General features: G+C 38.5%; 1 protein-coding gene across 6 annotated transcripts in view; it reads right to left on the minus strand.

The window, feature by feature from the left end:
- The window catches only part of LOC100562425 (protocadherin gamma-B4), a 378,208-nt gene that overhangs the window by 342,544 nt on the left and 11,213 nt on the right, over nt 1-24,451 (minus strand). Inside the window, exon 1 of one of the 6 annotated variants that reach the window (XM_062979472.1) lies at nt 20,416-22,954. The exons of 2 other annotated variants lie outside the window; for them this stretch is intronic. In XM_062979472.1, coding sequence (XP_062835542.1) covers nt 20,416-22,839 — 2,424 coding nt within the window. In that variant the 5' untranslated portion in view covers nt 22,840-22,954. 3 more of the 6 variants (XM_062979485.1, XM_062979481.1, XM_062979494.1) reach the window with 3 other exon arrangements.

Here is a 24,451-nt window from a genome sequence, read left to right on the forward strand (position 1 = left end):
ATAAAATCCCACATTTTCTGCTTTGAACTGGAATATATGGCAGTGTGGACTCAGATAACCCAGTTCAAAGTTGATATTGTGGGATTTTATGCCTTGATATTCTGGGTTATATGGCTGTGTGGAAGAACCCTTAAACTCCTCTCAGGTGACTTCCAGATCCCAAGATACATCTCACATCAGTTCACTACTGGAACAATTTTAAGATCACCACCACAAACAAGAATCTATGTGATCAGTTCTCAGTATTGTAGTCCAAGGTGGATCTTTTGGTTTCATCAGAGTGTCCAATTCACTTCAAGATAACACAGAACTACAATTTTCACCCTACCCCTTGAATTCAGTGGAATTAAAGACGAATTCTGTGACAATTTACCAATCAATCTACCAGTTAGTAAATTCATTCTTTTGGAATTTACATTGCTTTTTAAAATTTCTTTAAATACAAAATTTTACAACAAAAGGCCCTATATGTTTCAGTGACAACTTGCAAAAAGAAGCAAAAAAGAGAGAAAGGAGAAGGAATCCCACAATTGATACAAATTAGAAAGCATAGATATATATTTTGATGCGGTACAAACAGATGTAACCATGGTCCTCTGAGATCCTGACCCAGACTTATCTCCCTACAGGTCTGCCTCTGTAGCAATGATGGTGAAGCTCTGCCTTTTCTTTGTTGTGTAGTGGTGATGATACATTATGTTCATCACTTGTCACAATGCAGGACTGAAAGTTAAATGGATTTTTGGGTTTGCCAACAGCTAGTTTTACTTAAAAAAATTCAAGGCATATTATTCTGATAAGCACCTCTAGAGAGGGAAATAAAGTAAACTTACCATGCCTTCAGTCTCCATTTCAGAAGCCATATGGTTACCTTCACAAAACATCAAAGATGTATCAAAATTCCCATTGCCAAGGACATTCTGTGCAATCTGGACACTTGGCTGCAGGAAAGAAAACTCATTTCTTCTGGATTCAGAGGACAGGCAGATCTGGTAGGAATAAGGCAAAGTCCCATCCTCATAATTTGGGGGGAATATGGCTCCTGTCTTTGAGTGAGGGTCGGGGATAAAACACTGAAGGAAAGTGGGGTTCCTTGACCTTCGTAATTTCATCATGATGGTTAATATCACAGTCACCAGGAACAGGAAGGACACCAAAGCCAAAGCCAACACCAAGTAAAACTGTATATCCGAAGGAGACTCTGAGTCACTAGGTTGTGAGTTCATCTCTGGAAGGGCCTCCTGGAAGCTTTCTGCAAATACTAGATTCACAGTCACTGTGGCTGAAAGAGGAGGATGTCCATTATCCTTCACCATGACAACAAGCTTTTGTTTCACTGCATCTCTCTCCAGTAAAGTTCTGGCTGTTTGAATCTCTCCCGTGTGGGAACCGATGGTGAAGAGAGAGGGCTCTGTGGCTTGAAGGAGGTGGAAGGAGAGCCAAGAATTGTGTCCGGAGTCAGCATCCACTGCCACCACTTTTGTCACCAGATACCCTGACTCAGCTGATCGAGGCACCATTTCAAATACAGAGGAACCCTCGGGTACTTGAGAAGGGTACAGAATCTGGGGGCTGTTGTCATTCCTATCCAATATACATACTGTCACAGTGGCACTACTGCTGAGAGGAGGTGAACCCCCATCTTGGGCCCTCACTTCAATCTGAAACTCTCTGAGTTGCTCATAGTCAAAGGAGCGTTGGGAGTAGATGGTTCCAGTCTCAGAGTTAATGGAGATATAGGAGGAAAGAGGCAAGTCCTCAATGCTGGTACTGAGAAAGGAGTAAGTGATTTGGGCATTGCGGTCCAGATCTGGGTCAGAGGCCTTGACATGGAAAACAGAAACCCCAGCAGGGTTGTTCTCTAGGATGTAAGTAGTAAATGAAGGTTTTTCAAAGGCAGGGGGGTTATCATTGATATCAGAGATTATTATGGAGATGGTTTTGTATGTGGACAGAGGAGATGTGCCTTTGTCCATGGCTGTGATTGTTATATTATATCCTGGGAACCTTTCTCTGTCAAGGGAACTATCTGTGAGAAGCTTAAAGTAATCATCTGAAGATGAGACAATCTGAAAAGGTACAAATTCCTGAAGGTGACAGTTGACTTCCCCATTTTCTCCAGAATCCTTGTCATGTACTTTGATGAGGGCAATCACAGCTCCGGGTTCAATATCTTCAGGAACTGGGCTGGAGATGGAGGTGAGGATTACATCTGGAGGATTATCGTTCTCATCAAGAACTTCGATTTCAACATTGCAATGTGCCACTAGTCCACCTCCATCACTTGCCTGCATTATCATCACATAATTTTGTCTATCTTCAAAATCAATATTTTCCATAAGAATAATTGTTCCATCTCTGGAATCCACATTGAATATTTTCTGGATGCTATCTTGAATTTTAATAATAGTATAAGTTATATCAGCATTTGATCCTTCATCACTGTCAGATGCTTTAACTTGAAGTATAGACATCCCTATGGGGGAATTCTCTTTTAGGCTTCCTTTATATGATGCCTGCGAGAAAACTGGTGTATTATCATTAATATCAGTTACAGTTACCAGTATTGTGGCTGTACCAGTTTTTTTACTTTCTCCTCCATCCATGGCTGTCAGGATCATGTGGTATGTCTGTTGTTCTTCTCTGTCTAATTGTTTAAGTAGTATTAATTCTGCATATTTTCCACCATCTTTGGTCTCTTGAACTTCTAGCTTGAAATATGGATTTGAGCTCAAATGATAATTCTGGAGGGAGTTTATTCCAATGTCATCATCTTCAGCAGTTCCCAGGACAAACCTTGCTCCTGGAAGATTAGACTCACTCACTTTAAGATGAATAACTTCTTCTTGGAAGCGTGGAACATTATCATTGATGTCTTGTATAAAAACCTTTATGTGGAAAATATTCAATGGATTGTGTGCCACAATTTCTAATTTTAGTGCACAAATAGAAGACTTTTGGCAAATCTCTTCCCTGTTTATCCTGTCCTTCACATACAGGTTTCCATTTTGTTCATTTAGTGCAAAATACTGCTTCTCTGAAGAGATCTCAAGTTTACGACTTGGCAAGTCTCTGATCTCAAGCCCCAAATCCTTAACAAGGGTGCCCACAAAGGAGTCCTTTTCTGCTTCTTCTAGCATTGTATAGTAAACCTGCCCAGACATCACACAGCAGAACACAGACCAGAGTATGAATAGAAGGAATACTTGCCTCAATTTTCCTTCCTTGCTTGTCTCCCTGTGCCTTTGTTTCATTGCTTCTTCTCCCCCTCTTCTTTTTTAAGCGTCTCAGTACTTTACAGTAAAGTAGCAAATATGTTGTCCTTATGAATTGATCTTTAAGGATCTTTCCTTCTGTAGCATGTTTTTAATAAAGTCTTCTGTTGGATCTCCTTCCTGACCAGTTCAAATGTAATGGAGGAACATTGCTAAGGAAGCTTATGTTTCTCTCTATGCTTGCTCCCTTGTTGTACAACAGTGACACTCTGAGTCTGCAGAAAGAACTGTATTTGCTAATATTTTCTTTTGTACTTCTGCATTGCTGTTTTCCCTTGCTTTCTATGGAGAACTTTAAAGTGTGTGTGTGTGTGTGTGTGTGTGTGTGTGTGTGTGTGTGTGTGTGTATATATATATATATATATATATATATATATATATATATGCTTTAATATGGTTTGATTATCATTGTATATTTTTCTTCAAAGAATTTGGCATTTAAATTTCCATAACTCTTAATGCTAGATCTGCACAAAAAAGTTATCTGAAGAGGAAAAAAATAATATAAAGAAACCCCACATGAATGTTTCTGCCAGAATTCTGGTTCATGGGAATTTTATAATTACCATCACCTGCATTTGGTAATTCTTCCTTCGTTCTGAATCTTGCCTGCTTCACAATACATTTTGTTTTGCACGAGCTTCCGCTTTTGACCCTTGATACAAAAAGTATTTCACATGGATCATTACCTTCATGATGTAACTAAAACTGTGTGTGGTATTTTAATTTTAAGGGAAACAAATTATTCTGTTTTACCCCTTTCTCGTTTTTCAGGTGATATCCATTGGTATTGCGTGAGAGGACCCATATACTGAATTTCTGACATTTTGCTATTTTCTTATTATTTGTGCTAATTTTCATAAAATAATCTGCACCTCCAAATCTGTATGATTCTTCTGTACTGATTTCAGATGTGCTGTATTATATCAATTAAAACTTTATTATGATCTAAAGTCTCAATTGGCTCAGCGGTAAAAGGTGCACAACTTTAAAAAGATTCATAAATTGATGACCAATTAAATGCAGGATGACGTGCAATGCAAGATGCATATGAACAGCTGTAAGAATACTGCAAATAGATACAAGGCAAGTTTCATCTTGAGTCGAATACAGGGTGTTGTCTTGCCCTGGCTACCTCAGAGAGAAACTTGGCAACAGCCAAGGTCACATTATGGTAATTGTCACCTAGTAAAATCTTTACATTGAATTGGGCTGATATACCGGGTAAGTAGTGGGTTAATAATATGTAGCCAAGTCTTCTCATAAGAACTTCAGGACAATAAGATGTGATACACACATCCAACATCCTAGTTATTACATGGGTTAAGTCTTGCAATGGACTCCTGCAAATCTACCTCGAAACACTTCAGATGGGATCTTATTGGAGAACAGGCAGCATTATTTGACCACAGTCAAGTTCTTAAGATGATTTTGCTTCATGGAGAGGCCCAGCATAGTGTATACTCAGGGCGCTTGGGGATCAAGAAACCTATGAATGAGAATGCTGCTCAAAGAAGGCAATATCCCACAGTTTTTGTTTAATAGATTTAAGTTCCATGTCAAAATTCAGATGAGATAAGAGGCAGAAAAAAACAAGAGAAAAGCCTTTTTAAACTGGATCCAGTTGCTAGTGGTATCACCTTGGGCTAGATGGTAAATCAGACCTGACCCCATTCTGAAAACACAGATATTTACAATGTGAATACAGATGTTTATGATGTGAAGAAGAACCTTTTAAAGTACTCAAAGTTTTAGCTTGCTGAGAATGTAAACAACACATACAATCACAATGGTTTTATACCAATGAATTATTTTCTGCTATTTTTTCATTGGAAAGAACAATCTAAGTGATTTTGAATTATAAGAATAATTCTCAGGCAGTTCATGGTGATCGGTTGACATTATACTATGACATGTTTGCTAAGCAATTTACTAATAGTAGTATCTGTATTGCTCTGAGGTAGGTGTGAATATAGTTTCAGTATCAGTGACCGACATATTATCACTCATGAGATACTATTTGTATAATGTTTTAATTATTGTAGTTTGAAGGCATGGCTGTATCAGTTAAACCAGCAATGTATAATGTTCAGGCTAAAATTGAATGCAAAACTTAGAAATAAATACTTAGCTAATGAACCAGTCTAATAACAAAAAATTATATTTGAAAACATATTTTCATTATAAATGCTGTAGTTATTTCCTCCTGTCTAGATGCTCATTTCCAGCGTGAGCAACATTGATATAAGGCTGTGCATATTATTCTGGATGTAGGATTCAAAAGTTGTGCATGTAAAATGGTTGGTGCTCCAGAAAGGATTGTGCATGTAATCAACATAATTGCTTGGGGAAGATGAAAATTTGCCATTTAACTGGTGGGTTTATTGTGAGCACTCATTGATTGAAAATGAATGATCACATAAGACACGTCTTTAAAAACTTCATTCAATATAGTTTTTCTACTGGGTGAATTATGTACATATGTGAAATATTGATAGACTATATGCTTTCAAGACATGTCACAAAATAATGTGAAAGAATCTGCAACACCAATACAACATGACTTCAGTATCTGTGGACCTCTATTTACTGTTTCATTAAGCCACCTCCTACAAAATGTATCCTCTCTAGACAATTTCTAGGTACTGCAGTGTAACTCTGTGGTATTCTTGTGCCAGGAAGCTTTCTTTTTAATATGGTTTATTATTATCAGCAGTTTCCCGTGAAGTCTGGGGACATATTCCCTTGGATTGGGCTGTACCAGAATAAAAGCATAAAATGCTTCCAAAAATATTAACTAACTTGGGAAACTAACACAAAATTAAATGAAATGAAAAGATTTTAACAACCTGGATGTACTTGAACGAATGCTTTAGAGCTCTCCATCAAATAATTATAAGTACTTTACAGAAATATAAAAGATTAGGGAAAACAGTTAAAATCACACCTAAGCACTTTAATTGTAAAATATGGGTACTTCTATTTGAAGTATGGACCGTAAATCCTGAAAGAGCGTAGCTGGCCACCTATTGGAGAACATTCCATATCTTCAGTGTCAGCAAGGTTCTGATAACAAATCCTTCACCACACAGTTGATTACTCAATTCTGTTGGTTATTCCTGAAATTGCTAAATTCGTGTTTCCAGAAGAGTAGACAAGACCAGGCTCAACCAACCCCACAAACTGTAAGAACGGGATACAAACAAAAATTATAGGCCCCCATGTCAAAACATCTGCACAGTTTTGAGTCCACTAACAAGGTGCGAGATGAAGAACAATTAGAAAACAAAAACAACTGCAACTACTACAATGCAGTGTCCTCTAGAAAGGCATTGGTCATATTAACATTAAAATAAAATGGAAATGCTCACCTGACAAACAGCTCCATCTTCCTGAAAGTTATTTGGCTCATCTGTTATTAATAAAGGATCTGGTTTATTGGGAGCCTGCTGTGGTGTCAAGGTATTTGTGCAGCTTCCAATTGGGAAAAAAATCTGGCTTTTCCGAGAGCCTGAAGTCAGTGAAACCTCATGGCAATAAGACTGAAGAAATGCTCGGACTCCATCAATCCCCACAAACTGTGAAACTGGAACTCCACTGAAATTCACACCTCCATTCTCACACAACTGTGCATTTCTCCATCTGTACACCTTGATGGCCAATAAAACAAGGAGGAAGATCAAAAACATGCAGGAGACAAAAGCCACTGCAACCACCAAGTAGAAGGTAAGGTCTGATGGGTGGTCTACAGGAACAGAGATGTTGCTCAAATCAGTCAGCATGTCGGGAATATTGTCAGCCAGAACCACTGTGACTGTGACGGAGGCAGAGAGAGGGGGCTGCCCATTGTCCTTCACCAAAACCACCAGGCTTTGTTTGAAGGCATCTTTTTCCAGAAGGAATCGGGCCGTCCTGATCTCTCCAGTGTGGAGTCCCAGAGTGAAGAGCCCTGGCTCTGTGGCCTTGGTCAGCTGGTAGGAGAGCCAGGCATTCTGGCCAGAATCCGCATCCACAGCCACAACCTTAGTGACCAGGTAACCTGGCTCAGAGGAACGAGGGGCCAGCTCTATCCCAGTGGAACCATCGGTGGGAGGGGAGGGGTAAAGGATTTCTGGAGCATTGTCATTCTCATCCAGGATGAAGAGGGTCACTGAGACATTGGAGCTGAGTGATGGGGAGCCCCCATCCTGGGCCTTGACCTGGAACCGCATCTCTTGGATCTTTTCATAATCAAAGGAGTTCAAGGCATAGATAACCCCAGTTTCAGAATTAATAGACAGTAAGGAGGAAAGTGGGAAATCATAAACATTTTCTTCAGCAATTGAGTATGTAAGTCTGGCATTCTCTTCCCAGTCTGGATCATTTGCTCTTAGAGAAAAAATGGAGGCTCCTCGTGGGTTATTCTCCATGGAAAATGTTGCATATACTGATTTTGTAAACTGAGGTGGGTTGTCATTTGTATCTAAAATGTGGAGTGGTATTATAGTTGATGTAGAAAGAGGAGGTGTTCCATGGTCAGTTACCATTAATGTAATGTTGTAGTTTGCAACCAATTCTCTGTCAAGAGCACTGAGTGTTTCCAAACTATAATAGTTATCCATGGTTTTTTTTAGCTGAAAAGGGAGGTTTCTGGGAACTGAACATGTGACTTCACCATTATTTCCCGAATCTTGATCCTCCACATTTATAATAGCAATAACTGTTCCTGCTGGTGCGTTCTCATGGATAGCGTTGGTCAGAAAGGTTACTGTTAGTTCTGGAGCATTGTCATTCAAATCTGTGACTGTGATCTCAATTTCTGCCCTATCAAATAGTCCTGCATAGTCTTCAGCTTGCACCTCAAATTCATAAAAGGATGATGTCTCAAAGTCAAAATTTCCAATTAATGTTATTTTGCCAGTTGTTGAATTTAAAAGAAATATCTCTGAAACCTTCTTGCCAGTTTTTGTGAAGGAGTATTTCACTTCTCCATTAATTCCTTCATCAAGATCTGTTGCTTTGATTGTACAGATGATGGACCCCTTAGGAACATTTTCCTCTATGCTCACTTTATAGATTGTTTGGCTGAAAATTGGTGCATTGTCATTTACATCTATAACTATGACTTTAATTTGAGCACTGCCAGACCTGACAGGATCACCTCCATCAAAAGCTGTAAGGATCAAATCATAAACTGATTTCTCCTCTCGGTCCAGATTTTTTTCCAACACCAGCTCAGCGTACCTGGCACCATTTTCTCTTGTTTGCACATCGAGAGAAAAATGACTACTGCCTGTGAGTTGGTAGCTGTGTATAGAATTTGGGCCTAAATCTGGATCCTGAGCTTCAGGTAACGGAAACCGAGACCCTGGGGTGGATATTTCAATAATTTTCACTTTCTGCTCACCTGGTGGAAAGTGAGGAGCATTATCATTGATATCAGTAACTTCCACTTCAACTCCATGCAGTTTTCTTTTACTCTCAGCAATAACTTGAAAATTTAAGATGCACTTCTCTGCCCTTTCACAAATCTCCTCTCTATCTATCCTTTTAGAGGTTTGCAAATGGCCATTGTTGTAGTTCAAAGCAAAATACTGAATCATACCTGTTCTGGTAAGAATCCGGAGATCACGGTCAGTAAGATGATTTCCATCCATTCCTAGATCCTTTGCAATATTCCCCACAAAAGAGCCTTTCTGCATCTCTTCAGAAATTGAATAGTGAATCTGTGCAAAAATTATTTCCCACAGAAAAAGCATCAAAAAGCATTGCAGCAAGATTCTGCCTTTGCAGCTCCACAGCTCTTGCATTTTTCCAATCCCCTTGCAACTGGTTCTGGCTTAGAAGCTTGGATGGTCTCAATTTGTTCAAAAATATTTACAGTTTCCTCTGTTAAGACACTCTGCGATGTCTTCACAACTTTGGAACAGCAATAATATCAGTGGATGTATTACAGTGTAGAAATGCAAGATGGGTTTATGGTGAACAGCGACACCCAGAGGTTCAACCAAAAAGTGTAGACACCTTTAACAATATGTATTCCCATTTTCAAATTATATTCATTAGTTTAAAATTACTCTGCACTCAAGAACGAAATACTTTTATTTCAAATATTCGATGGATTCAGGAATTCACAGCCTGTATAAAATAATCAGCCAGAGCAATGAAGATCATGTGTCCTTTTTGCTCCATTATGCTTTGAAAGTTTAGTTCCACCAATAGCTTTTCTGCAACTTCTTCTTCCCTCTCTGTACACACATCAAGAAAGTACTATTGTGCATTTTTTTCTTACAATGTAAAGAGTTTAATGAAAAACACCAATTTACCCCATATTATGACAGTAAGTTTCCTGAAGCTGAAGCTAATATTTTAAATGCACAGATAGTTCATCCATTTTTCAGAAATACATCTAAAAAGGTTCAACAGAACTTATGCCCATGTAAGTATGTCTGGAAATGCAGGCTCAAAACTGGGTTGTTTCATCTGCCTTTTGCACATACTTGTTTTGAGGCAAGACTCGTCACAGTGGATCAGGAGGAGAAAGGGAGTGGATGAAAGGACTGGTGGACCACAATCTCATCCTTCCTTGGTACTCCAAATGTTTAAAAAGTATAGCCACTTTGTTGTGCATTATTTTAAGATATTTTTCATTTAGTATAGTTCACAATTCAATTCTTTTTAAATGAAACACACAAGGAAATAGACAAATGACACTAGTACCATTAACTGTTAGATACTCTGAGAATATTGAGAGACACAAGTGTTATATTGTTTTATAGCTTTTTGTTGTTTCAAAAAGGTTTCAGATCTTAAAACATTTTAGAAGATTTTAGAAAATAAATAATGAGTAGACGATTCAAACACCTCCATGCAGGTATTGAAAAGGGTGTCTCATATGTCATAAAAATTCACAATATATTGTAGAATAGAAAATAGAAAAACCAACACAGGAAAAGGAAAGCATCATGATGAGTCAAGAATATTGACTTATATAAATTCGGTATTAAAGGTAAAATAAGCAAGTCTGTTGGAGAGATCAAACTGAAGCAAGGTTGTCTTTCTTAATTAACTGCTGAGAGGAAACAGCAGCTATGTGAAAACCATGACCAACAACACTTACCATAATTCTTACCATAAATAGAAAGCAAGCCAAAATTTACCAGCACTGATAATCTAGTTTGAGGTATGATGTGAAAGCCAACACAAGATTCAGCCTAGACACTCTTTTCTCCCACTTCAGATGTACAAACTGTAGTATGTTTTCAATTCACTTCTAGCACAATAAAACCCCCACAAAGATTAGATACATTATCACTTTTGAATAGACAACTTAGAAATGCTATTTAGAAATATACACATTTGCACATTAAATTTTCTGTTGCATGCAGGCAATAGTGGCTTCCTGTTTCACCTCCTAGAGAATTATAACATGCTAACTATTCCTCCACTCCTTTCACATCCTGAAATTGTTGTTGAAATTGGATCACTTGTATCAGCTTCGTTGTTGCTTTGATCAATGGCTTTGTATTTTGGCTAAAAAATAGTAGAGCACTTGCTGCCTGGAATGGATCTGTAACAGCAGAGATGGGGAACTTTTACCTCTCCAGACATTCATATAACTTCCATCACCTCTTGCCACTCATTATACTCATTGGATGTGGTGGAAGTTATAATTAAATTCACAACTTTCCTGTTTGTGTTCCACAGAATATAAGAATAAGGTGGCTTGCCTTTATGAGTGAAAAAAAAACTATTTTATTTGACTGTTTTCATTTTCTACAGAGTCATGTTCTGTGTGTTCTTATTAATAACATTCCCTTTTTGGTTATACAGTAGAGTCTCACTTATCCAACACTCACTTATCCAACATTCTGGAATATCCAACGCATTTTTGTAGTCAATGTTTTCAATATATTGTGATATTTTGGTGCTAAATTCATAAATACAGTAATTACTACATAGCATTACTGCGTATTGAACTACTTTTTCTGCCAAATTTGTTGTCTAACATGATGTTTTGTTGCTTCATTTGTAAAATCATAACCTAATTTGATGTTTAATAGGCTTTTCCTTAATGCTTCCTTATTATCCAACATATTTGCTTATCCAACATTCTGCCGGCCCGTTTATGTTGGATAAGTGAGACTCTACTGTACTAATTTTAATGCATTCTGGTAGATAGATTTTGAACCATATTCCATATTTTCTCCATGTTCAACAGGCACATGACTATCAGCCCCCCATATTCACAGATTCAACTATCCACCAATTGAAAATGTTCTCAAAACAAAATTCTTGACTTTGCCATTTTACTTTGTCACTGTACATGATGAGACCTGGGCATCCAGAGATTTGTTATCCATGGGAGTGTGCATCTTAGAACCCCATTAAATTCAAAAGGTGCACTGTGATGTGATATGTGTTAGACTAAATAATTAGATGACAGATAAGGTGTGCGGAGATTTGAAGGTCTTGTATCCCAATCTCTCTATTCAAGATACCCAAGATTCTATTTCCCTTTTAAATCAACTATCAATTTTATGGAATATTTCAGGATAATTTCTAACTATGAGATGAGAGATGACCCTATCATCAGTTTTTCTAGGTAAGCTTTGTTCAAAAGAGTTTTGCCTCTGCTTTTCTCTGAGGTTGAGAGAAAACCTCACCCAGTAGATTTCCATGACCAAGGGGGATTTGAACCCTGATCTACCAGCATCCTGGCCCAACACTCAATCAACTACACCATGCCGGCTCTCATTAGCAATACAATATATCACACTATAATTAAACCCTTTGATCAAATGCAAATCCGTGATGGACAATTTCAAGGATCATGTTTTCCATTTTTGTTTTTAAATCTAAAATTGCCATGGTCTGGACAACCTTTCAAACAGACAATGCTTGCTCATTCAAAATCATAGAATCATAGAATCATAGAATAGTAGAGTTGGAAGAGACCTCAAGGGCCATCTAGTCCAACCCCCCGCTAAGAAGCAGGAAATCGCATTCAAAGCACCCCCGACAGATGGCCATCCAGCCTCTGCTTAAAAGCCTCCAAAGAAGGAGCCTCCACCACAGTCCGGGGGAGAGAGTTCCACTGCCGAACAGCCCTCACAGTGAGGAAGTTCTTCCTGATGTTCAGGTGGAATCTCCTTTCCTGTAGTTTGAAGCCATTGTTCCGTGTCCTAGTCTGCAGGGCAGCAGAAAATAAGCTTGCTCCCTCCTCCCTATGACTTCCCCTCACATATTTGTACATGGCTATCATGTCTCCTCTCAGCCTTCTCTTCTGCAGGCTAAACATGCCCAGCTCTTTAAGCCTCTCCTCATAGGGCTTGTTCTCCAGACCCTTAATCATTTTAGTTGCCCTCCTCTGGACGCTTTCCAGCTTGTCAGCATCTCCCTTCATCTGCGGTGCCCAAAACTGGACACAGTATTCCAGGTGTGGTCTGACCAAGGCAGAATAGAGGGGGAGCATGACTTCCCTGGATCTAGACGTTATTCCCCTATTGATGCAGGCCAAAATCCCATTGGCTTTTTTAGCTGCCGCATCACATTGTAGGCTCATGTTTAACTTGTTGTCCACGAGGACTCCAAGATCTTTTTCGCACACACTGCTGTCAAGCCAGGCGTCCCCCATTCTGTATCTTTGATTTCCATTTTTTCTGCCGAAGTGAAGTATCTTGCATTTGTCCCTGTTGAACTTCATTTTGTTAGTTTCGGCCCATCTCTCTAGTCTGTCAAGATCGTTTTGAATTCTGCTCCTGTCTTCTGGAGTGTTAGCTATCCCTCCGAGTTTGGTGTCATCTGCAAACTTGATGATCGTGCCTTCTAACCCTTCGTCTAAGTCGTTAATAAAGATGTTGAACAGAACCGGGCCCAGGACGGAGCCCTGCAGCACTCCACTTGTCACTTCTTTCCATGATGAAGACGACGCATTGGTGAGCACCCTTTGGGTTCGTTCGCTTAGCCAATTACAGATCCACCTAACCGTAGTTTTGTCTAGCCCACATTTTACTAGTTTGTTTGCCAGAAGGTCGTGGGGGACTTTGTCGAAGGCCTTACTGAAATCTAGATATGCTACATCCACGGCATTCCCTGTATCGACCCAACTCGTAACTCTATCGAAAAAAGAGATCAGATTAGTCTGGCATGACTTGTTTTTGGTAAATCCGTGTTGACTATTAGCAATGACCGCATTTGTTTCTAAGTGTTTGCAGACCACTTCCTTAATGATCTTTTCCAGAATCTTGCCTGGTATTGATGTGAGGCTGACCGGACGGTAATTGTTTGGGTCGTTCTTTTTTCCCTTCTTGAAGATAGGGACCACATTCGCCCTCCTCCAATCTGCTGGGACTTCTCCTGTTCTCCAAGAACTCTCGAAGATGATTGCCAGTGGTTCTGAAATAACTTCCGCTAGTTCCTTCAATACTCTTGGATGTAGCTGATCTGGCCCTGGGGACTTGAATTCGTTTAGAGTGGCCAGGTGTTCCTGGACAACTTGTTTCCCTATTTGGGGTTGGATTTCCCCCAATCCTTCGTCCATTCCATGTTGCTGAGGTTGAAGATGGCTTTCTTTTTGTGAGAAGACCGAGGCAAAGAAGGCATTAAGCAGTTCTGCCTTTTCCCTATCCCCTGTCACCATCACCCCATCTACTCCTTGCAGTGGCCCTATCGCCTCCTTTTTCTTCCTTTTTCTACCAACATAAGCAAAAAAACCTTTTTTGTTGTTTTTTATGTCCCTGGCAAGCCTGAGCTCATTTTGCGCTTTAGCCTTGCGAACCTTTTCCCTACAGGAGTTGGCTATACGTTTGAATTCTTCTTTGGTGATTTCTCCCCTTTTCCACTTCTTGTGCATGTCACTTTTGAGCTTTAGCTCAGTTAGAAGTTCTTTGGACATCCATTCTGGCTTCTTTGCACTTGTCTTATTTTTCTTCTTTGTTGGCACTGTTTGCATTTGCGCCTTGAGTATTTCACTTTTGAAAAACTCCCATCCATCCTTAACTCCCTTGTTTTTTAATATCGGCGTCCATGGAATGCCGCTCAGTAATTCCTTCATTTTTTGGAAGTCAGCTCTCTTAAAGTCCAGAATGCGTGTTTGACTTGTCTTAGTTTCAGCATTCCTTTGTATTGCAAACTGCAGGAGCACATGGTCACTTGCCCCTAAGGATCCAACCACTTCAACTGTATTGATCAGGTCTTCCACATTTGTTAAGATTAGATCAAGAGTTGCTGATCCCCTTGTTGCCTCTTCTACCTTCTGGACCATAAAATTATCTGCAAGGCAAGTGAGGAATTTGTTGGACTTTGTACTCTTGGCTGAGTTTGTTTTCCAGCAGATATCGGGATAATTGAAATCGCCCATGACTACTATATCTCTTCTTTGTGCCTGTTTGGTCAGCTGTTGACAGAAGGCTTCATCAAGTCCTTCATCCTGACTCGGAGGTCTGTAGTAGACACCCACGACAAGATCTTTTTGAGTCCCGGTTCCCTTGATTCTTATCCAGATGCTTTCAAGCTGGTTTCCCGGATTACAGTCTTGCATTTCTTCTGCAACGTAACTGTTTTTGACATATAAAGCTACTCCCCCTCCTCTCCCCTTTGTTCTATTTCTGTGAAAGAGGTTATAGCCCTCAATGGTTAAATTCCAGTGATGGGAGTCATCCCACCAGGTTTCAGTGATGCCTATGACATCGTATGTGTGGTGCTGTGCTAGGAGTTGGAGTTCGTCTTGCTTATTTCCCATGCTCTGAGCATTAGTGTAAAATGCTTGATCTTCCATGGGTCTCCTAGTACATTTATCTGGTCACACTGTGTTTACTCAGGAAGGGAGGGTGGTTCCTAATGCAAACATAAGCACTATACTCTTGATCTGACTAAGTTGTGATTCACATCTTGTAAGTGTAGCACAATTTTCGACAACAAATTAGATGTTGGGGGAATGTTTTTATTTTCTTACAATAATTATTCTTAAGGCAGATGTTCTTTATGATGACCACTTCAGTATACAATGTTTCATTTTCCTTCCCATTATTTGTCCAAAACAGCTTTTATCCCTGGTTATTTTTATGATAGTTAAGAAATAAGTGGGTACGGTTGTTTGGAGCTGACAATTACTAGGAAGAGAAAGAACTGTTGTCTCATATCTACTCTTTTCCAAAGGTAGGCTTCAAATATTCTTTTCATCTCAACACTGGAAGAACGTTGGTTCATCTCCAATGTAATAACCAGTTGGATCCTTACTACATGCATATTTTCTATTGAATTTGTTTCTTTATATATTTCTGGAATTTCAAAATCCAAAATATTCATACAATGTTTCTCTCTTTTGATCATATAGCATTCCCATTATGGGTTTAATCTTCTTTTTAAAGACAGAATCGTTTAACATTTTCTTAATGTCTTTGGTTTTGCTCCAAAGTTCTTCTGGCTCAGTATATATGGACATCACCAGTGCAAATCTATTATTTACATATTCTTCCAATTCTCCCAGGAAGTTATTCAGGTTATATTTTGGAACAATGACTGATTTAGAGTACTTCTTTAGTTGTCCTCTAATTTTTGATAGTAGCAGTTTATAGTCTGTGCCACAATTTGTTCCTGACCTTCTTTTTGCAGAAAAACTAAAGCATCTCCATCTTCTGTTTCTCATTATATAGTTATTTTGCTACACTTTTGCATCTTTGCTTCCTTGTGATTAACAAACTGGTGACCTCACAAAACCCAATTAAATTTCTCTTCTGCTTAATTTCTTGACCCTAGGTCAATGTTTCCAGCAGTTTGGTTCTACAATGTTTCCTTTTGCATTCCAATGTCCTATGGTTATTAATATACCCTATTTTGTTGTACCATCTGTTTAATCCTAGACTCCTGAGGCAAACCTTTCAGTTTCTTTGTCTTCTGCCTTTGTAGTTGGAGCATAAATTCAGATTATGGTTATGTTTATGGGTTTTCCCTCAGTCTTATTGAAATTATTTGGCCAGACATTGCATTACATCCCTTGTCTACTTTTGCTATTTGTGCTACCATTTTTTCTTTGATTTTCATTTCCTGAGTGAAGATATGTAATTTCTTGACTGAAAATATCCCATTCTTATTGATCTTAGCTCAGTAATCTCAAGCATTGTCATTGTATGTTCCATTTCTTGTTTTACAATGCACAGCTTCCCCTGATTCTCACATTCTGTGGTTCTGCAATATGTGTTACGTTGCTTCAGACTTTCCTTTCACTTCTGAGCATGTCAAGAACTGAAAATTGTTTTGCCTGTTGCATCATTTGCCATTGTGCTACTTGTATTTGGTCTCTGTCTTTCCTACTTTATTGGGTGCCTATCAAATTGGAGTCTAATCTCTGCCACTTTTTGTTTCAGTTTGGATTGTATCATCATAGGGTTTCATGGTAAAAGACACTGACAAGTGGTTTTCTAGTTCCTCCTTCTACACAGTACTAACATAGCTATGGTGCCACTACCATTGTATTTGAGCTCTACCAGTGTATCCTCTACTACTGCTACTGCCTAGTAGCTGATTGACACACAATCTGACTCCTCTGCAAAAGCCTTTATGTCATGGAAAACATTACAAGTAGCACTGCTACCAGCCTCTTGTCTCACAGGAGCATGCAATTCCACCATAGTAGAATGGTTGTGCCTAGGACTATGTGAGCAATAATAAACACACTAAAGGATTCCAAATAGATTCTGTAGTATTACTTCTGAAGAGACACAGAAAAGGCATACATTTAGATCTTTTTCTCTAAATTAATAGCTTTAACTTCACAAACCCATCACTAAATTCCGAGGTGTATGGAAATTAGAACAGGAGGAAAGAGACAGGGAAAAGCCAAGAGAAGAAAAGAGGAGGCCATGAAGGGGGGGGGGAGCACTTTATTATGAAGGTATTTACTTTAGTACTGTATAAGCAACAATAAACACAAAACAAGTTTACAAAGAGTCATTGAAGCTTACCTCAAATAACAATAGGTACTGTTGTATATTTTACCAAATTTTGTTTTTTATTTGATATTAAGAAAGGGGATTTGATGAGAATCACAATGCGCTGCACACAGCAAACATAAGATGGAAGCAGGAACATTAGCCTTCCAGGTCTAAAACTCCTGATACTCTGGAAATGTCATGAGTGTTTGAGAGCTAAGCAAATCAGTCTTTACGTCATTCCACTTTAGTGGAACATTTCATTTTCTTCTTTTCCACCCTCAACTGGTTTTTAATAACAGAAATTCAACTTCTAAGCATCTGAGCTACTATTCTGATGGGTTCTGTTGCCTAGAAACAAAAACAAAAAAATCAATTCCTGTCCTCCCCCCCCCCCTCCCTGTTTTTTTTGTTTTGTTTTGTTTTGTTTTACTGAATCTACCAAAGGCAAAGCCATCATTTTACTGAATGGAGGGCAGCCATTTTTTTCAGCGAAATGTTCCCAGTGGTACCCAAATCCCTACACACTAACCCTTTTATATCTATAATAGAATTTTAAAAAAAATCTTATTTAACAAATAATGAGCATTGAAGCATCGGGGACAGGCCTTCTATCACCAGAATTGCTAAAATTTAACAAAAACTGGTGGTCCTTGCTGCTTGATGCTCTGTGTATTTATCTGCATTGATTTAGAAATCCCCGAGATGTCGGATATTTCAGTAATTGTTCCCATACCTAAGAAAGACCCAAAACCCGAACTAGCAAATCAGTGACCTGTGATTCTGTTATGTATCAGTACACAGAAATACTGAAACAACAACATCTGAATATTTAATACCATAATAACTTGTGTATAATATAAAAACTGGGTCTTTGGCTTAGCCAGTTTGTAATTTTTTAAAATTCCAAACTTGCTTATTTTCTGCATTTGGCATTACTCAAATTATAGTAAAACATTCTCTTTCATGTTGAATGAGCTCTCTATGGCAATAATTGAAAACTGATATCGGAGAATGCTTTTTCGGAATTGAGTTTCAAACTGTTGTCTGTGTCCTATTATTTTGTTATAGAGATTCACAAGAAGAGTTACTTATCCCTTTACTGCTATCATATTTATCCAGCCAATTTTTATATAAACCTTCTCCTTGTGGACTGTAATCTTACAATCAAACAAAAACCATCAATTTATTTTAGCAACTGCTGCTAGAATAAGGGAATTGGATACATTCTGCATTTTAACTTGCATGATAGGTAAACACGTGGCAATTTTAAAATGAATTTTAAAGATCTTATTTGTATTTTAAGGTCTAGTGGGAGAATCTTGACTTAGGTTTCTATATTTATCGATCAAGGCACTTCAGTAATCTAAAATAGGCCTCCTTAAACTTTCCCCCTGAGGACCCCTTTCCACCTGAGATTTTTTTTGTGACTCTGAGTATATAAGTATATAAAGTAGGTATGAAATCAAATATTTAATGATATCAACAGAGCATTTGCAAGGTTTGCTAGACAGGCAGTTTTCCCTCTTTATGAAGTGCAGCTGAAGTAACTTCTGTAGATACCACTATAAACACTGCACAACAGATTTGTGTAAATGTCTAAAGCAGCCACTAGATGGCATTCAGAAAAAAACTTTACTATTGTCAATTTTTTAGGATCCCAGCATTGAGCTAAGAGGACCCCATTTGTGGTAAGAAACTTCCTACCTTCTTACCAGATGAAGTCACTATTAAGGAGAGTGTTTACTGAAGTCTTCCATCTTTGAGCAGATATTTACTCTTATATCTGGTATTTAATTTGAGTTGGTTCAGTCAAATTATTGTGTATCTCCTAATATATAGTACAAAACAAACAGCACAAAACAAGACAAACTATGTTTATTTCACGTAGACAACCACTGCAGTCCTAACCAACAATACTGAATGCCAATGCTTGATTTAAGTGAGAATAGTTGGAGTTTTAAATCTAGAAGAACAGAAATATATACATCCTTTTGGAATAAGTGATAGGGACATACATCTTCAGAATTGCTAGTGTTCATATTTGGAATGTTTTAAATTTTGCAACATCTTGCATATGATTCAGCCCATCTATGGATATTAGTTTGTTTCATCCTGCTGTTTGCACTATTAGAGACATTTGTAGAAATTGAGAGAGTTTCCAGATTCAAATGATCACTTACCTGCATTGGAAGTGACATGGTACAAAGTAAAATAAAGCTCTTTGTGAATGTATCAGCAAATTAAGTAGAACTAAGTACTTCAGTGAAAACACAATGTTTTGGATTATTTTATATATTCAGGTGTGAATCAACAAGATTGCAAAATATGTGCATTAAACCTGGCATCATAAATTTAAAAATACGGTGCTTTTTGTACTGAACAAAACCATAGCCCAGTGTCACTGTCTAGCCCAGTGATGTCTATTCCAAATGGCAACAACTCTCTGATGTCTGTAATACGGATCTTTCCTAGCCTTGGTTCCTCAGATCTTTTAACGGGAACTTGGAGTTTGAATAACTTCTATACTGGTGAAAGAGATACATAGTGATCTGGACTGCAACTGGTTTTAAAAAACAAAAACCAGCTTCCTAAATATTACCGGGATATTTAATATAATTTGACCTGGGCCTGCCATTTTCAGCAATTGTCATATTTGTATAATACGAGTACTTTTAGTTCCACACATATAGTTTAAATGAGGAGAAATAATATGCTAGGTATATGGTAGTTCTGTTTTACTTAATACATTGGAAAAGTATGTAAACACTTATAGCATTACTTCTAAAAATCCCCATAAATATTAGAATCTAATGAAACCAATCGATGCTTCTTGGAAGTAGGAAACATAATTGGTATAACTTTGCCAAGACTGTTACTAACACATACAATCTGAAGATAATGTCATTTGCATTCACTTCATTTCATCTTATTGTTGTAACTGAGCTATATAACAATCTTAGCTATAAAATTGATTTTCCATTGCTAAAATTGTTAAATCCTTTGTTTTATAAATCTATTCACCAAACAAAACATACAATACATTTTGCATTATAAATGGTAAACTTTTTGTCTAGTCACTAATGAGAGGAAGTAATAAAACAGACATTTTTAATGTACATGCTTACCTGTTTGACAGCTGTATGCTCCAGAAATTTATTTGAATATATGCAAAGCACTGCCTTTATTACCTTTAAAATAAAAAGAGGTATTGAAGTATAAATGCTCACCTGACTGATAGTTGCATCCTCTAGAATGTTATTTGCTTCATCTGTTATTAACAAAGGATCCAGTTTACTGGGAGCTTGCTGTGGTGTCAAGGTATTTGTGCAGCTTCCAATTGGAAAGAGAATCTGGCTTGTCCGAGAGCCTGAAGTCAGTGAAACCTCATGACAATAAGACTGAAGAAATGCTCGGACTCCATCAATCCCAACAAACTGTGAAACAGGAACTCCACTGAAATTCATACCTCCATTTTCACACAACTGTGCATTTCTCCATCTGTACAACTTGATGGCCAATAAAACAAGGAGGAAGGTCAAGAACATGCAGGAGACAAAAGCCACTGCAGTCACCAGGTAGAAGGTAAGGTCTGAAGGGGGATCTATAGGAGCTGAGATGCTGCTCAGATCAGAGAGAGTTTCTGGAATATTATTGGCCAGCACCACTGTGACTGTGACTGAGGCAGAGAGAGGGGGCTGCCCATTGTCCTTCACCAAAACCACCAGGCTTTGTTTGAGGGCATCTTTCTCCAGAAGGAATCGGGATGTCCTGATCTCTCCAGTGTGGAGTCCCAGAGTGAAGAGTCCTGGCTCTGTGGCCTTGGTCAGCTGGTAGGAGAGCCAGGCATTCTGGCCAGAATCCGCATCCACTGCCACCACCTTAGTGACCAGGTAACCTGGCTCAGAGGAACGAGGGGCCAGCTCTATCCCAGTGGAGCCATCGGTGGGAGGAGAAGGGTAAAGGATTTCTGGAGCATTGTCATTCTGATCCAGGATGAAGAGGGTCACTGAGACATTGGAGCTGAGTGGTGGGGAGCCCCCATCCTGGGCTCTAACCCAGAACTGAATCTCCTGGATCTCTTCATAATCAAAGGAGTTCAAGGCATACACAACCCCAGTCTCAGAGTTAATGGAGAGGTAGGAGGAGGGAAGAGAACCAGTTATTTGACCTTCAATAATGGAATACATTATTCTCGCATTCTCTTCCCAGTCTGGATCATTTGCTTTTAAAGAACAGATTGAGACTCCCTTTGGATTGTTTTCCATGAAATACGCCGTGTAGACTGATTCTGCAAAGTGAGGCGGGTTGTCATTTGTGTCCAGAATGTGGACTGAAATTAGGCTTAATGTTGAGAGGGGTGGGATCCCATGATCAGTAGCTGTAATTGTGATATTGTAATCAGACAGTTGCTCCCTGTCAAGATTTTCATGTGTCACCAAACTGTAAAAGTTAGCAAGAGATTTTTTTAGGCGGAAAGGGAGTTCATTTGGAAGTGAGCATGTGACCTCCCCATTGAGTCCTGAATCTTCATCTTGTACATTGAGAAGGGCTACAACTGTTCCTGATTGTGAATTTTCCAGGATAGAACTGATTAAAAAGTTTACTGATAGCTGTGGTGCATTATCATTAATATCCATAACAATGATCACAACTTTTGACCAATCACTCAGTCCTCCTCCATCCTCAGCTTTCACCTCAAATTCATATAAGGTTGCCTGTTCATAATCAAGGTTTTCCACCAGGGTTATGACACCAGTTGTTGAGTTTAACAAAAACATTTTGGACCCTTTCTTTGTGATTTTTTTGTAAGAGTACCTTACCTCTCCATTGAGTCCTTCATCCAGATCGATTGCTTTTATTGTAACCACTGTGGACCATTTTGGAATGTCCTCCTTGATACTCACTTCATAAACTGGTTGACTAAAAACAGGTGTATTGTCATTTGCATCTAGAGCAATGATATGGATCATGATGGTACCAGACTTAACCGGATCACCTCCATCAGTAGCTGTGAGGATCAGCTCAAAAACTGATTGTTCCTCACGATCAAGGCTTTCTTGTATTACCAGTTCAGCATATTTAGCACCATTTTCCCTTATTTGCACATCCAAAGAAAAATGACTGTTGCCTGTAAGTTGGTAACTCTGAATAGAGTTTTTGCCTAGATCTGGATCCTGAGCTTCAGGTAGAGGAAATCGGGATCCAGGAATGGATGTTTCACTGATTTTCAATTCCTGTTTCCCTGATGTGAACTGGGGAGCATTGTCATTTATATCAGTAATTTCCACTTCAACTCTGTAAATATCTATTTTTCTCTCAATAATAATCTCAAAGCTTAATATGCACTTCTCTGTCCCACCACAGATTTCTTCTCTATCTATTCTCTCAGAAGTTTGCAAATAACCATTGTTGTAATTCAGAGTAAAATACTGAATCATACCTTTTCTGGTAACAAGCTGTAGTCCATAGTCTGAAAGATGATATCCATCAATTCCTAGATCTTTTGCAATATTGCCCACGAAAGAGCCCTTTTGCATCTCTTCTGGAATGGAATAATGAATCTTCCCAGAAACTGCTTTCCAAATAAACAACATTATGAGCCATTGCAAGATTCCTCTGTTATAGTTCCACAGTCTCTGCATTTCTCCCATTTCATTTACAAGAAAAGAAATACCAACTGGGTCTGATCTTGAAAATTTGGAACCTGAAATCAGCCTCCACTTTTAAAAGAAAAACTAAATGTTGCTTCTTTTAAATTCCCTGAAATGTTTCTGCAGATATGATGTTTTAGATGTCTCTCTCTCTTTGAGAATTGCAGGGTTGATGGACCAGTATTGTGCTTCCTTTTGCCAAACTGGTGAACAGCGACACCCAGAGGCTCCACTGAAAACTACTGAATAGCTGATTTTTGTCAATTTGTTTTTAAATAAACATAATTAAAGTTTCTATGTTCTACAAATACTTTCTGTTCATAGATTAAAGCATGAACCTCCACTTATGTGATGGACAAAAATCTTCCTGCTGTTCATCTGAAAGTTTTTAGCTTTGGAATTATTCCAAACTTTAAGGGAATTTTTGTCCTTCTTTCATGAAAGGAATGTAAAACCAGAGTTGAACACTTCAGTTCAACACTACTTTCAACAAACTTTTGCTGTCTTTCAATGCTTTTTTCTACTTAGAGAATGTGATCCCAATACATTGTTAGGATGGTGAAAACAGATGTGATGACAAAATGCCAATGAATTAAACACACATTCAATGCATTTTAAAGGACGTGTCTTCAGGCTAGAGAAGGTGTGTTCCCATGTTATTCACTACACAGGGTAAAGATACACATTAATATTATATGTGTGGTGGAAAGTATTGGTTCACCTAGCCTTCATGATAGGTAACATGTTCTATCATTCTCCTCTCAATTTGAATCACGTGCATTCAAAGAAAACATGAAAACCATTTTCTAGTTGTTCTCAACAAGCCTGAAAAGTAGATCAATTGCACAAACTAGAAAGCAAATTTTTATCTAAAATCTCAACCAAAATAAAAGTGGTTGTAGAAAGAGATGTTATTCTGATAGTAGGATGCAATAGTGGTTATAATGTAATAATTGCAGGGTGTGTTTTTTAAAAAAATAGGGGGATATTATGAGAGCATACAAATGTTCTGTTTTGACTCTCGACCAATTCCTAACGCTATTGCAGTTACAGTTCAAAGATACTTCGGAACTGTGTGGGTAAGCAACCTGACATCTTTTTAGATGACATGATGACAAAAATGGACAAAAATGGCTCTCAAAATGAACAATTTAAGGTGGAATCAGGTGTCAAACAGGGATGTGTTATTGCCCCAACCTTATTTTCCATCTCTATCTTTATGATACTGTACCTTGTTGATGGGAAGCTTCCCACCGATGCGGAAATCATCTATTGGACAGATGGCAAGGTAGTTAACCTCAGCAGACTGAAAGCCAAAACCAAGGTCACAACAACGTCTATTATAGAACTCGAATATACTGATGTAGTCTGTGCTCATTCAAAAGAAAACCTACAAGCCACTCGAAACACCTTTGCGGAAGCAAATGAAAAGCTTGGCCTCTCACTCAACATCGAGAAAACCAAAGTGGTCTTTCAACAGGCACCTCCCAAAGCCCTGGCCCTTGAGCACTCTAGCTGAAGACTAGCTGTTACCAACAGTGTTGTGGAAATCAAGGAGGCATGAATGGAGGGTGAAAGGGAGAAATGTGTCAAGAGGCAGTTGCATCAAGCC

Source organism: Anolis carolinensis, chromosome 4 (assembly GCF_035594765.1).
Source record: "Anolis carolinensis isolate JA03-04 chromosome 4, rAnoCar3.1.pri, whole genome shotgun sequence".
NCBI lineage: Eukaryota > Metazoa > Chordata > Lepidosauria > Squamata > Dactyloidae > Anolis > Anolis carolinensis.